The sequence below is a fragment of the Sparus aurata genome, chromosome 18 (genome assembly GCF_900880675.1).
Source record: "Sparus aurata chromosome 18, fSpaAur1.1, whole genome shotgun sequence".
NCBI classification, from domain to species: Eukaryota; Metazoa; Chordata; class Actinopteri; order Spariformes; family Sparidae; genus Sparus; species Sparus aurata.
This window is the reverse complement of record NC_044204.1, coordinates 31983270-31999638: the sequence shown is the minus strand read 5'-3', so window position 1 is coordinate 31999638 and position 16369 is coordinate 31983270. Positions and strand designations below refer to the sequence as shown.

Genomic DNA, 16369 nt, shown 5'->3' with positions numbered 1-16369 from the left:
AGGCTGTAATGACATTGGGAACGAACTGGGAACCCACCAGAGCTTCATAAATCTTAAAGCTCTTGGTCCCAAAAATATTTGCCAAGTGATCTGAAAGTAATGTTAATTAAGTGTTAATATAAGTCTGTGTGTGTGTGTGTGTGTGTGTGTGTGTGTGTGTGTGTGTGTGTGTGTGTGTGTGTGTGTGTGTACTCTGTTAAGGACACATCAATGACACAGCTCTGTGATTGGGTGCATTCCTTCATTATGCTCAAGAGTTGTGAAAAGACACAAACATGCAGCATGAACGAGGGGAGACAGTTTCCGCGTCGAAGCTCCAACCTCCCTGAACATTATAATCTTATGACATTTACCCTCATTAACTGCAAATTAATTCATAACTGAGTGAATAACCAGCTCAAAAAGTCTGCAAATTAAAAAATAATCTGCCCGAAACGGTGACTTTAAGTACTGTCTTTGAATGAAATGTAAATTTTCTAACGTTATTACATAAGTTCAATTTAAGTGTCACATTTAATGGAAGGTTTTTCTATCGTACTGAGTCCATGTGAAAATATTAATTAAGACTAAATGAACATAATGTGTTTATTATTCAAGTATTATAGATGAAAGTGATGCATTTCAAATTGGTCATTCTGTTCCCCGTAATAAATCACCCTAGTTATTAAATTAACCCAACACGATGGAAAACTCTGCATTAAATGTGACCCTTTACTTTGAACTTCTGTAACAGAATTAGATGCAAATTTCACATAATTAAAATACTTAAAGTCACTGTTTCAGTCAGTCAGTGCAAGTTTGGCTTGTAGTTAATCATCTTTATAGAGCAGCATTTAGAGCCTTGTGTCCGCGGCCAAAACAAGAAGTTGCCTCTTGACGACTTACACGGCCGAGCCACTGTTCTGTGTGTTTTCCTGTGCAGGTATGCAGGTGTCGTATACTGTTTATGAGTGTTTCTAGGAGTGCTTTCCCTCAGACAGAATAGAGTCATAACAATCTTCCTGAGTCAGCTCGATGCATCCTTGGTTAAATCCCAATTGCCAACAAAACCAACATGAAACCCGGGCAGGGATATAAGCCCATCAACTTCACAACGGTAAAGTAGCAACTATACTACAATATTAAATGGAAGTCCACATTCACAGAAGTGAAGCACAGAGGTATTCTGCAGCGCTACAACCAGCAATCTTATTTCATCGGAGCAATTAACCTTTCTCTATTATTTTAAACACGGCACAGGTCGGAAGCAATGGCCCTTAGATTAATGTAAAGGCTGCAGCAGCACAAGCAGAGAGAGATTAAACGCACACCTCGTAATGTTACCACCTTCCAAGATCACTTTAATATATGTATTAACTTGATCTCTTATCTGTTATGCACAAAGAAAAAAAAAATCAATTGAATAACCCGCAGTAAAGGAGCGGTTGAGGAGATTGTTTTCGTATCAGATGAGTCTATAAAAAGCGCTCATGCTGTGCGACGGGGGCAAGAGGTTAAAAAACCCTTGTACAACCACAGTTATAATGAAAAAAAAAGAATAGTATCTCGTTACAGGATATTTTGACTTTCCATTCACGGCAACTTATGTTTGAATAACTGAATGGCTTATCAAGTAAGGCTCAACCTAAAGAAGGCAGATGTGAAATGATAGCAGCTAAGCAAAAGTCTCAAGGTAGGGTGTCCCGATTCTTGTTGGGATCGGTAGGTGAAGTGTTACGGCTGCAGGGTCCGGCAAACTGAGGTCTTTCAAAGGCACATCTCAAATCAAGGGTTATGAGATTCTCTGTCATCTCAATGTATTTTGATTCTTTTCTATAGGCATAAAAAGGTTGCTAGCCTTCTTATGGTTGTTGGCATATGACGCCCAAATTCTTATATATAGTCTAGCAGCAAAATTGCTTCACTTGGCAATGTTAGCCTGTAAAACATTGCGAGTATTGTTTTTTTATTGGACGACTTGATCGATGAAGTTGTGAAAATGGTTGATTGTGTTCGTGCTTCTCTGTCTCCATCGAATAAATGGCAAGCGGCGCTGTGATAATATCGCGACTGCCATAGAAACGCAAGATAAAATCACCACAGCTGAGGACGGTTTATTGAAAATGTCTGGTTGCGTAGGTTTTCGTGACTAGCATGAGGGTTTTTCATAGGAGACTTGAACCACTATCCGCTGGAACTCTGTTCTGAGGTCCATGAGGACTTGAGGTAAAAAAAAAAATATGAAATGGGATTGAGGTACATGATATCATACAGTGCAATGTGGGTGTTTTGAAACCTTCCTAACACCTGATATGATCTCAAATCAACATGGTTGCAGACAGCGACTGTGACTCTGCCTGGGCTCGGATGTTAGAAATGACCTCTTCCTCTTGTTTGACCTTTAAGGACATCACGTCTACTGTGATTGGTACTCTAGTTCTGTGGGGATTACCCACTCCTTGTACTTGAAGTACTTTATCGTGTCAATGTAGTGTAATAATGAGACCTTTCTGCTTCTTAGAGTCTATATTCACGTTCTCCTTTTATTCTGATTTAATGAGTTTCCTTTCAGAAGATATGGTTCTGAATAAAAGCAACATACTTCTTCTGTGACACAAATTAACTAGTTTAGAGGGGGTATTTATAAAAGCAATCTGAGCGACTTATTTCTTACACAGTTAATTTTTCTCTCACTGAATAAGACTGAAAGACAGTATCGGTTGCTCTAAATTAAATGCTGCAAACTACCTCATTAGAAGGAATTCATTCTTTTTTTTTTCTACCCATGTACCAATGAAAACCCAGTTCAGCTGTGATGTATAACCTGCATATTCACTTCAATAAAAAAAGGGCTTTTTTTCTAATAGCATTCAAATGTTAATAAACAGGGGAACTGTCGTGTCATTTCAATAGGCTGTAAATGCATCACTGTCAAAGAAGAACTTACACAACCATCGTGTGTCTTTGAGTTTGTGGTTTTTGTATAAATAATTTATTTTATTGTCGACTGTATTTGTATTACTGCATTGTAACTGTGGAATGTGTGTTTTGAGGGCATCACCGTCCCGCTGAATCACACTGTTTAACAACAGAAGTCGGCTCATGTCTCAGTTGGGGTTGTGAACCGTAGTTTAAGGAAGCGAGCCTTAGAGGGATTATAGGGATGTTGATGTGTTTACATATCTCGACTTTGAGCGAGCAAGTTTATTCAGAAGGGATCAGCGTGCAGAAACATTATCCTCTCCTTAACCCTGTTGTTGTAAACTTGGCACATTTGATATGCCAACACACACGTACTGCTACATGCTGGCATATTTTCAGCTGCTGACCCATAGCGACCTGAAAGCAGGCACTAGTACTACATCGTAACACTAGTTCTATGAATAAAGGATGAACTCTGGAACAGTTTGACATCTTGGGCAGAATGATTTCCTTGTCATAAGTTAGATGAGAAGATCAATACCAGTCTCTGCTTCGTTGTATGAAGCTGCAGCCAGCAGCTGGTTAGTTTAGTTAAGCATTAACAGTGGAAACAGGTGGACAGTGTGGTTTTACAACCACCATTACAGACTCTATAAAGCCACTGGGATTGTCCAAGAAATAGTCCTGCACTGAGCTTTAGAGGCGCTAGTAGATGGATTTTGATGCCTTTGGACACAAAACCACCCAAAGGTGCCATCTGGAAAAGCAGAATATACACGGCTAGGGATGCTACTACTCTTACCGATACTCCTTTCAGTTTGGCTCTTTGTTGATACTCTGATAGGTTCTTTTTCATTATGAAATAATAAATAAAAATGACTTAATCAGTTCAAGAATCTAATTGAATTCCTTACATATAGCTATATTATTATTAGAGCAGCAACAGTAATATTCACACATCACGTCCACTGTAAAATATCTCAAAACAAACCCAAGAACATCAATAACATAAATAATATTCCTGACATCAAAATACTGATGGAAGTCAGTGTCAGTCCTCCTCCCTCTGCTGAGGTGATTCACTGCCTGCAGGTACGGCTGGTAGATGGAGGGGCTCGATTGTCTCAGCCACCAGCCAAATTTAAAGATACCTTTAAGAGGCAAACTTAGCTAAACAGTCAGACTACATACAGATAGCTTTTGCGTCGTCAAACTGCTAGCTTTTCCGTGACAATTTGCTGTTAGCCGAGCTAGCGCGCTGTGTGGCAGTGGATGAGAAACTGTCGACAGAACCGATTAAAACATGCTTTCTACGTGTTTAGATGTTCAGGCTGTAGTATATAATAGAAGTATTGGCATTTTGGCTATTTCATAGTATGTATAGTAACCAACGTTTTCGCCATCTATGTATCTAATCCTTTGACCCCGGGGCCAGTCCAACACCAGGTTTCAGTACCCGTCCCTACACTCTGCAGTTCTGACATAACAGCCGCACCTACACAAACCTCTTCAGGAGCTGCAGTTGTTGTTTTTCAAATGCAGGGTCGCTTCTCTCGCTGGTCATCACATCACACGCCTGCAGCCAGGATCATTTGATGCTGATTGGTTGAGCCACTGTGTGTTTGGCCACAAGCACATATCGTGAACCTGGCTTATCCAGCTGCCATGCGAGGTGAGCCGGCTGTAGCTGGATTTCATGTACAGACGTGAGTGAGGTGTCAGTCTTCCATCCAGTTCTTGGCGAGAAATGGAATAATTTCAAAAAAATCCATAAATCTTCTATCTGCATATCAAGTTACATATACTGTATGTGCTCAGAAAGCCAGGATGCACTTAGTCAACCCCATGGGGCCTCGATGAGGATTACTAACTCTTCTGCGACTTGTGAAACAGCAAGGAAACTCCTTGAAGGGGTTACAAGATATACTGTAAACACCCTGAGCACCAGCTGGACTTTGTACAGTCAGACAAGGATGACTTACCACCCTCACGGGCCCCACACAGGTATAAAAACACAACACAAGTCATTGTCCTCTGGACACATTTGGCATTTTAAAACCTTTGCTTAAGCAGGAAAATGATCTAACAGCATATCCTTAATTATAACTGCCTGGGGGAGGAGATGCAGAGGCTCCAGACATTCAAATGTTGACGCATCGGGAGCTGCCCAGTGCGATGAGTACAACTGCTTCACTGCTGGTGCGAACTGATTTGCTCAAGGGCACTTTGAGGGCAGCAGAGGGGGAGGAAACACTGTTACTCATCTGTCCTCCCACACACATTTTTCCCAGCCAGTCTGTGAATTCAAGTCAACAGCCAAAAACTGTTCTGTAAGTTTAAGGCGGCTCTTTCTCCCACATCTAAACATGTAGGCAGCTATACCTTACTTATCTTCAAACTACGCTACCTGAAATGTCAACATAAATCCAGAAAATTCAGGTTTTATATGAGCTCTGGGATAGAAATTCCCACACCAATATATGCTGTGCAATACAATGTACTTTAGTGTGGCACTATGTGACCTGGTTGGCAGAATGTACTGTAGCACGTTTTCAGCGGTACCTGGCACGAGCTGCTGTCCAGTCATGCTTATCGGAGGCATCCCCAGGTTGCTCATGGCTGTTGCCCAGGCGCTGGGGTCTGACATGGGCATTGTCATGGAGTTAGAGACCATGGTCATGTTACGGTTCCCGTCTGGAGAGAGACACACAAAAGGAATGAGAAAGTGAGACTTAAAATTCCCTTTTTTTGGGGGTATCGTTATTCAAGTGCTGCAAAAAGATGTGCATTTATTTGGACAGGTTAAAGGAAAGTCCAAGGTCAAAAACAGAATTACATTTCAGAGGCGTCAGATCTTTGGCTTCCTTTTATGACAAAATCCCTGAACCTTATTGACATGAACGCTTTGTGATCTCCAAGCTCATTTTAATTCTGCCTCGTGCCACAGGAGAGCGAGGAGGAGAGAGGCCGGTGTGACCCTGCATTCAGTTCGACTCTGTATTGACTTTTACAACACTCTTCATCAAGTTGTCTGTTCAACTTCCGCTCCGAGGTTCAACGGCCCGGCCTCTTGGCACTTCCTGTCTCCCTGACCCATCATCTCGGCTCAAAAGGTTGCAGCTGCCTCGACTTTAAAATGCTGACACACGCATGTACAGACACACAGTGCACAGACGATGCATCACACTGAGTCTTTGTGGTCTGAGCAACATCTGGCCTCAGATCACTGAGAAACTAAAATAATAAATAACTATCAGAACTGCTGAAAGACAACTATCGGATGTCAGGGTTAGGATTAAATACAACTAGAAAGCCTTAACTTTAAGTATCTGTACCACCAGACACCAGAGCTGTGAGACTCCATAATTCATCCACGGCACTTTACGTTATATGCTTATCATTGCGTGGGGAGGCGAACCTGAAAACTATGTAGAAATGATGGTCTTGTTTACTCTGGTTCTTCACTCTAAGTTTAAGTACGTTGACTGATAAATGTGCGTTATTTCTCACATTTGAGACATTTGCTTTACTCCTGAGAAAGTGCCTTTGCAGCTTTCTGTGGTGTTTTGCTCAGAGCTTAGATAAACACGAGCGCTGACTAAAGTTCAACTGACGCAGAGCACATAAAGGCATGTAGCAGTGTACTGTACATATAACATAACCTAAGAGCAAAGTACAAATCTATAAATTCCCAGGCATAGAAACACTGACAATCCTCCAACCTACCACAACAAACACACATATCAGCTGCCCCACAAAACCTCAGGCTCATGGTTCTCTGCCAAATCCTGACTCTTGCATGAAAAAGCAAATGTATTTGGATCCCCACGGATAAAAGGGCCTGCAGTAAAGTCAACAGGAACGACTCATACATCCAGAAGCGGTTCGTTCCCCTCATCTGGAGTTCATTTCACAGCTCTAAGTGCTCTTACAACACTTGAAGACCTGTAAATTACTGAGCGGCAGCAGCTGCTGGCTGAGCCGCTAGCCTGTCCTCCTCTGCTCTGACTCCAAGTTTAACCGTGGTAATACAAAGTAAAAATGAACAGCCGTGGGATTTTACACCTCAAAAGTTCCTCTCAATGCCCGGTTTACATCCACTCATGCAGTCCCGGGGCTGTTTGTGGACTGGCCCAAGCAATTACACTGACAGAACGACAGCAACCAGCTTCTTGTGCTACGTGTCTAAAAATACTTTGTAGAGATGTTTCCATTAGAACTGACTATAAATATGGCATTAGTGCAATTATGGCATTTCAACCAAAAGCATTTATTACACCCTGGCCTCAGCTTGACTGTTTATATTTAATTTGAATGATTAAGGCTCTGCTAGCATTTTCAAAATAGGCTTTGACAAACCATCCCACCGTAGCGCTCGTCATATAGCAACAGTGTTACATCTCCTTTCATCCCGCTAATTAATATTCCTCTTAAAATTCCACTAACACAACGACAGCATCCCCGCTCAGACCCACTTATTAAAAGTTGTCTGCATGTTGCCATGGCGAGGCCCGATAACGCATTCATTGTTGTGGTGTTGCTATGTTAATGTTCCCGACGAGAGCCTCGCAGCCCTGTTAACTGCTTACAACCCCCATTAACTGTCCTGCTGACTGGGTGGCAGCACACTCAGAGGAGAGATAATACAGTGGGAGGAGAGGAATGGCGCAACATAAAGCTTTACTACACAGTCGTGATCATTTCAAAGCAGGTTTACAACACAATGAGTGATAAGAGGATATATGAAAGCTAATGCAGGGTTTAACAATAGACTGCCTCCTGTCCAGCTGGCAGTAAGATGCAGATTTGGACGGGAAAACAGGTCAGAAATTGGCCTAGTTGGGCATGTGCCCAGAAATAGTTCCCTGACTACTATTTCTCACCCAGTGACGCCATTATCCTTCCACTGCAATCGGCCCACTCTCCACTTTCTTGCGTCTTTTTAACAAATCGGTCTGTGTGCCAGCTCAGAGTTAGTCAGAGCATAGTGTGGTGCATTTGTGGGGGTGGCTGCTTTGAATTACAAAGCAAGGAAAAGGCATCAGTTGCCCATTAGTTGGAAAATGATGAATCAGTCTTAACAAGTTCTGTACCATTTGTCAGCAATAAGGCTGAACAGGGCTGGCTGAAGTTTCTGCACCAACGTTTGTCACGTACACGTGCCACTGATGGCAACAAAATGCAACCAAATGTAGAAAGTAACAGCTGCAGTGGCTACAGGAGTTACTGGAAAGTGACTAGTTGTTGACTATCTTCAGTCATGAATAATGTGTCAGATTGATGACCATCCAATGCCATTTTTACCTCCGCAAAGAAGGTTGCGTTTTCACCCGTGTTCTTTTGTTGGTAGGTTGGTTTGTCAGCAGGATTACACATGAACTGCTGAACAGATTTCCACTAAACTAAAAAAGATCCAATTAACTTGTGATTTGGATCTGAATAAAGGGGCATTTTTTCTCACTTTCTTTAGCATTGTGAGATTTTCTTGACATTTTCATCAATTTCTCTGAATAATATCTGGATTTGTTATCAACTTGTGGGTACAGTCTGATGTGTCTGATTGTGGATACGCATTTACAGGTGGTTTAAACTTTAGACTGATACAGGGCTATCGAGTTTGATGTTGGATTTGACTTACATAACATGTTCTCTGTTTAGAAGTCATGAGCCATTTTCTCATAGGCCACATTCGCTTTTTGGCACAAAGAGTTGATCAACTGTCTTTTAGCTTGTGACAAAACTTTCCAAAAAGCCTTGTGCAGGTCTGTGAATCCATCTGGAAGTTAGGCACCTTTATGAAATAGCACAGTCCCATTGCCTCACCACATTTTAGTCAGCTGTCATGAATATAAACACACACCTTCCAACATACTGCCATACCAAATATTTGGAGTCCTAGGGTGAAAACAGCAGCCTCACTCGATAGAAGTTCCCCAATGTTCTGAGGCGTGGGTTCAAACCCGACCACTGGCCCTTTGCTGCATGTCTTTCCTCACAATCTGTCTCCTGTTTCCATTAAAAAGAGAAAACGAAAACTGTGGCCAAACTGTGGGTGTTGAGATTTTTGTAGACCGACAGACGGAGAAACCCATAGAGCTGCTGATCGCTCATTTCCACAACTGTTTCTGGAACTTTTAACTCCCATCTCCCATATTATCTGTCAAACTTGTCAGTGTGGTGTGAATTATCTCCGCTCTGATGTGCAATTGTGAAGAGAACATTTGCCTTCCAGCCCATTAAATCAGTCGATCAACATTTCACATGTGGCCTTGGAGCATATAAGAGGTCTATCACCTATAAAGTCATTTGTTTTCAGAGATTGCCTCGTCTTCATTCCTCTTACACACATCTCATTCGACTGATGAACACCGACTTCCATAAAAAACACTCATACTAAGCAGATCCATATGTTTCATTGTGTTTGGATTTGGTGGGTGCATTTTTCCGTCACAACTCAAGTCGATCAATTACTGTGTTTATGAGAGATTTTTTTCTGATTGGTTAACTATTGATGAAGCACAGCAGTGGGTTTTGTATCGATAGAAAAAACAAACAATGCACTCGCTAAAAGCAAGTGCAGTTCAATTAAACAGAGAAAACAAAGAGGGCAGCTAAACTTTGCAATGCTGCAAAAAAACTTTAATATTACACCAGCAACTTTCATCTCTTAAAGGGTTTATCTGAATCTGTTTGATGTTATTTGATTTGTCAGATATTTGCTTTTCATTTCATCATTCGCATATCCAGCTCACATCATCTTTCAGAAACAGAAGCGTAGCGTGCAAAACCAGTTCTCCAAATGAGCCTCCGTAGCTCTGTGAAGCTAAGTGTCTGGTCAAGTTAAAAGTCCTCAGTTTAAAGCTGGCGATTTCAGGGGAGACAGTAATAAGAGGGTCAAGGTTACGGCAAACTCTGACAGCCGCTGATAATGAGTCAAAACGAACACATGAGACAAATCTGGGACAACTCTTATCTGATTAGTCTCAGCTGGTTGCCACTGGTTGACTTTGGTTTGTCCGAAGGCCAATTCAACATGTGGTACCACGCTGTTCCACACAATTATTCCAGTGAGTCATGAACGGTTCTGTATTACGTTGCGGCTCAGACAAAGAACGAGTCATTATAGGAGATGAAATCATGTCATGTTAACTCAGCTCAGCTGGAGTGTCACAGCAGCTGATTGAATTGGGATAAAACTTTAAATGAATGAAGATAACAGTGAAACAATTCTTTTGCCTTCTACACCCGATTGTTCGTCCTTGTGAGTTTGTGCCATTGTTTGGCATAAACCAAATGTTTTGTTTTCTACAGGAATGAGTCCTAAGACCTGGAAATAATTTAGTATTTGTGGACTTCATTTGTGATTCATTTGTGATTATTTTTGCTGAACAAAACATAAACTCGTGTTTGCCACAGAGCTTATTTTCTGCAGCAATCCAAAATAAAAGTTGCTCAGGCTGATCCGATCCCTCCAGCAACCCTAATCCTAACCCTGCTTACCGCAACTAACTATCGGTGGTCTTTTGGGGGGGGGGGAGTATTTACTTCTGGTTACAATTGCTACCACATTGCTACCACCACTTTGTGCAGCGAATATGAAGTTACACCCGGCCTGGATCCGTCCAAACAACAAAGTAAAGCCCACCCACCAGCTCCCCTTAAGCTCACAAATTAAGACAATGTAAGACACATTTAAAACAATATACAAAAGAATATAAACATGACATAATAACCTCAATGTATAAAATTACTGGGGCACCTTTGATTGATGCTGTGAATTCCCTTTCTTCATGCTCTTTATGCTAAAATCTACGCTAATCATCTGCCAGCTGTAGCTTCATTTTACTGGTTTAACTCATCTGTTAAAGGGGAATCCCACCGATTTTACACGACAATGTCTGCTTCCATGTGCAAATGTGAAAAAAGCCTCTGTGAAAAAAAGCATCGACTTAATACTGCAAGTTTGAAAGTGAAAGATAAAAAAGTTAATCAGGTTATTTTCGATGTAAAAAGGTGTTAAAATTAACAGATCTCTGTAGCCCGCTCCTCATCTCATGTTAGCTGCTCAAAGCTACATTGTACACTACCAGCCTAACACACAAGAATCTCTGAGCCAACTGTTGGTAACGTTGCATTGTGGGTAATGTATGCGCCAAGCTTTGACAGGGAAGATGAGCGTGTAGAATAAAAGTGACTGAATCTCTCGTTGTGCCATCACAACTTTGTACCTTGTAATACTTTTCAAACGTTAAAGTGTGATGCAGAGTCTGTGCAATATTCTTTTAAAATTAAACAGTTAATTCTAAAAAAAAAAAAAAAAAAACTCAATAAATAAGTAGCACAACATTATGAATTAATGTTTGTAGAGTTACTTCAATTCGTAGAGAAGAAATTGAAAGAGCAGTCTCCACAAATCTAAATGACTGAAGTTTCATCTACCAGAAATCCCGAGGCCAAGTGCTCAGGCGGTCTCACTCTCCGCCTTGATGAAGATAATGTGAGATCCAACCCAGGCTACATTTTTCACCAAGGAGTTCAGCAAATTGAAGGCTTTCATATTGTAAGCTTCTCTCCTTCCTCTGCCTAAAAAGAACGACTTTTTCTTACTGTGACTCGACAGTTTGTCTCCAGAAGTGAACATGAACACAGACGTACGGCACAAAGCGGTTCGGAGCATTACCGTACATTTTCAGTAATTGTTACACATCTAATAATGAATGAGGATCTATCCTTGTGCCTGTAGTGCCAGTTTTCATTGAAAATTTAATTAGTCGGAGACACATTCTTCAGTGCATGTCATTTATCTTTGTTCTTTCTTCATGACTTACATTTCCTGCTGTGTCAGAAATTGTAAAATGTCAACTCATGGGCTGAGTCTAATTGCTCGCATTCGCCGATCTTCTGAGCAAATTCAGCAGTAATTCAGCCTCCTGTCGCCACTATGTAGCAAATATTGTTTTGTTAATAAACGAAGCGCAGGAACTGAGTGAGAAATACAAATGATTCCCTTCGCACTGAATTTGGGGTCTAATAAATCAATTTATGGGCTGCCTGAGGTGGTAGGAGATTTTCCTAACCCTTCCATACTTCACTTGACTTCTCTGCCTCAGATCAAAAATGTAATTTCCATTTTCAAGCCAGATTGTACCCTCTGCTACACAATATGTTCTGTCAGTTCGGTCAGAAGCCCTCAGACAATTGCTTTGAGTCTACTGACATTCTCTTTGTACTGTGATAGCCAGCAGCCAGTGGAGGCTGCATTAATGATTTAACATACAGTTAAAGCAACAGGTGGGAACTTCAGATACAGTAGTCCTTTATTTTTCATCTTACGTCTCAAAGTGTTTGAACACGTGTCCTTACTAGCCAAAATGAAAGTATCAAATGAAGGTAATTATCCCTAAATGAAGCTGCTGCTCACTCTTTCTTCTCCTGTGATTGGCACATTTAATACTGCAAATGAATGCAGGACCGTGGCTTTTAGCACCAAGTCCCACATATTCTGCACATGTAGGTTAGTATGTCATGTCCCGTTTTAATAAGTGATATTGACAGGCTTTGGTCTCTCTGAGAAACCCTGATTGAACTGAATTTGCCGATGGGAAGTTGATTCCCCCTGTGCCCCAGAGTCATGAGCTCCTGAACTCCGAGGATTGATTTCAGACCAAGGCATAGCTGATCCCCCGGACTCTCCTGATTGGCCTTTAGCTCCACTAAACGCTCCCTCAGGGAGGGAGGGGCTGATGGGAAATGAAGCCATTTTTAAAGCCTATTGGCTGTGAACCTCCTAGCTGCGAGAAAAGCTGGAGAAAAGCCATTTTGTTCACAATGAGCTATCCAACAGCAAGAGATGGAGAAGATTGGAAAGTTAGACTGAGATTGAGAGAGAGAGAGAGAGAGAGAGAGAGAAACGAAGAAGCTGATGGTAGAAATGAGAACATGCCAAATGAAAAGCAATATCAATCTTCACTGTAAAACTGTCATCAACTTATATTTTCTCATTAGTTTAACTTGAATGTACGTTTTAATTAGTTAAAGTTAACTCAATGAATGTCTCGTTCTTATTTTCAGATCACTCATTCTCACGTATTTTGACTTGAAGTGATGAGCTGGATGAAAGAACTGCAGAGTTCAATCGACTCATTAAAGTACGTTTCTAAAGACACATGAGCATAAACAAGACTTCCCAGCATGCATTATTGATAAGACTCTTTGTCACAATTTAAGAGAAAATGTGTGATGGAAACTTGCTGCGTTAACACATCTTGAGATGAGTGATGGTCTGCTTTCACGATAATAAAAGCATTATAATTCATTCTTTGCCTCCTCACACCTTTTCACTTGACTTTACACTTCATATCGAGGTTACGTAAAACAGATATTTTAGGGAATACCAGATGAAAGAAATGGAAAGAAGAATTGTTATGACTCAGCTAGAGAAAGGTGATTAAGTTATGTAAGTTATGACAGAAGTAATATTGAGTTCTATGACTTGAAAGCTTTGCTTGTTTTGAATCATTAGTTCAACTCTCAAAATTCAGTTTGAGAACTTCATTTAAAACTTCAGGCAGTGTTGATTAAGTTTTTAAATTCACATGTCATAAATATTGGCTAGCTTCATATGGGCAAAACATTATTTGAAAATTGAAAACACGCACAACATTTGTATGACATAAAACATAATATATAACATACATGTTATAATGAATTTGCATAATTAGCACTTCACTCCGTGTTAGTTAATATAAGCACGATGTTGGAAGCAGAAACCTCACAGGCTGTTTGTACAAATTCATCCTTACTCATGAAAAACACAGCAAGCACAATAAAATGCATGGAGTGCAAATCTGCCTTCTACTAGTGGATGGCTTTTTGACCTTGCATGTGTGTGTGTGTGTGTGTGTGTGTCTTTATCCATCCTCCTCACCCACAGACAACATCAGCACAACCAGGCAAGCGAAACTACATCAGCACAAAAAACTTGGATCATCCAAAGCGAGAGCAATTTATCATAAATTTAACTGGAGCCAAAAAAACAGACACCGTCTGTAAAACAACTGTAAAGAGAGAGTGAACACAGAGTGGATTCTGTGTTATAACAACGCATGTTAGTGTTTTGTTTTTGTTTTTGATTGACAGCTGCTAACGTCATGTTAACAGCGGGGCTGACCACACAGCTAAGGACAAGCTGACGACGCATACGGTGACGAGTACAAAACTCACCAGCAACATTCAGTGTACAGACAGTCTGCGTCTGTGTGTCCGACTGATAAAGCTCAGGATCAACTGACACCGACGGAACAAGCTGCGCCTTCATTTTCTTGATAACCAGGGCAACAGTTGATGAGTCCCGATCGATTGAATATGTGATTGGTTGCCGGAAAATTAAAAAAAACTCACCAGTTATGTCACCAGAGCCTTTTTCTGAGAAGTCGAGCGATTTCCAACTTTCAGCAATTTTTACACCATTGCTAAATATGTGCATAAGAAGTTGCTATAGCTCTGTATTAAGGTGATTTATCTTGCATTTAATTTTTGTTTTCAATGCAGTTTGGTTTCAGTTTCCAGAGTGTGTTTTTTTTTTCCATTTCAGGTTAGTTTTTGTTGTTTAAAAATCTTTTATTTTTTTAAATGTTCTAGTATTTAGCTATTCAGCTAAGATTTCAGAAGCTCTGAAGACAAACAACAAAACAAACGCAATACTTTGTGAAGGCAATTTTATATCTAAGTCTGTGAAAGAGAGGGATATTCTTCAGTATCAGTGAAAGACTTCCCTGCAACACCACTGCACTAATATAACTCAACACCACCGATCAATAGAATGAATACAAGCATGTGAAAGTCCAATTACTTTTTAAGCATACTGAAATTCCTGTGCAAGAAAGGTATTTCTTTTCTTTGGACCTGTTTCATCCACTTCTAGCGGCACTCGGACCGGAACAGAGGACTTGAGTGTGCACAGTGACAAGTGACGCACTTTCACACAGGGTCGTTAGTCCGTGGCTCGCCTTCGCCTCTGGATCGGAAGGCGAGCCACGGAGTCTTTGACATCGGGAGGTTGAAGGGAGAAATTATAAATCACAGAAGTAGAAAGGGTTAGAAGTAGGGATACAAAACCTGGGAGTAATGAAAAGTATGCATAACATATGCACAGATGATTCCTATTTCTATTAGTTTTTGTTTTATCTAAAGTGTGGTCCTCAGTACAATCACCTTTATAAGAACACTGCAATCTGTGTTGATGTATTACTGCACTCACACTCACAGTCCACACACACACACACACACACACACACACACACACACACACACACACACACACACACACACACACACACACACACACACACACACACACACATATACACACAGAGAAATAGTCTAGATCAAAAGGAACAGTCGCTCTTACACATCTCTCTATATATCCTTGTTAATCAAACACTCAGGGTTCTTCCCTGGCGCACAGATGCACACAAACACTGTTAATATTTTATATCTCCTCGTCTCCGCTGCTCCGATGTGGCACTTACAGTACAATAAAATCAGTGAGGGTCAAATAATTCGAGCTGTGTTGCGCAAGACGTCCAGTTTATCTTCACATATACAGTGTGGCTCTGTGAAAGCAAGAGAAAACAGAAAACTACGGGCAGAAGCAGCCAAAGAGCACGAAGACAATGATTCTCATGAACGTTATGACAGGACGTAAGTGCAAAGTAATTTCTCCCAGTAGATGCACTTGTCTAATTGCGCAAACTAAAAGCCCTGCTAATGGTTTCATCCCAATATGACTTCAGGATTAAAGATCCTGCGTCTGACTGAGTGATGTAAAGAGTTCACGTACTGTGACATCACCACCAGCAGACGTGCATGAACGGGACTGAATCTGGTGGCACAACATGCAAAAACTGTCCCAAATTCAAAACGTCAACATGGAGAAAAACACTTAAACAAACACGAGCTGTCTGCGCGAGATATCTGGATCTGTGTTGACTGCTGACACATCTGTGTGTGCACAAAAACTTTGCAAGCGACCAAATTTAGAATCATAATATTCCAAGCCGTGTTGACGCAGTTCAAAACCACACTCATATAAAGCAGGTTGGACAAAATGTGAATGACGCCTTCCACCTTGCAGGCCTCAGAAATCACGACAGACTTGAGTAAACCACTCTGTGAAACACTAAAAACAGTTCACATGTAGTTTACAAGTTTATAATTCCAGTTCTCCTGAATATTTCTTGAAGGTGATTGTTCTGCATCGTTTATTGTAAGTAAAGTGAACAGTACAGTGCAGAAACACATGACGTAAGTTCTTTCTCTTTCTAAATTAGAAGAGTGATGAAGTAGCTGACAAAAGGAAGTTTCTGAGTGTGTTGAAATAGACTTCCTGTCTCTTGGCTGTAAACAACTGTATTTTTTACATCAAGACATTTTTTGGATGAGTAGAGAACAAACTATTTTCTTGTTT

General features: G+C 40.8%; 1 protein-coding gene across 5 annotated transcripts in view; it reads right to left on the bottom strand.

Annotated features, from left to right (window-relative positions):
* The window catches only part of LOC115568979 (ecto-NOX disulfide-thiol exchanger 2-like), a 179201-nt gene that overhangs the window by 76171 nt on the left and 86661 nt on the right, over window positions 1-16369 (bottom strand). For 4 of the 5 annotated variants that reach the window (XM_030396780.1, XM_030396781.1, XM_030396782.1 and 1 more), the window contains one exon: window positions 5464-5595. In XM_030396780.1, the coding sequence (XP_030252640.1) occupies window positions 5464-5595 (132 nt within the window). Of the gene's footprint in view, window positions 1-5463; window positions 5596-8761; window positions 8787-16369 lie in introns of those variants that run through there. The other variant, XM_030396785.1, reaches the window with a different exon arrangement.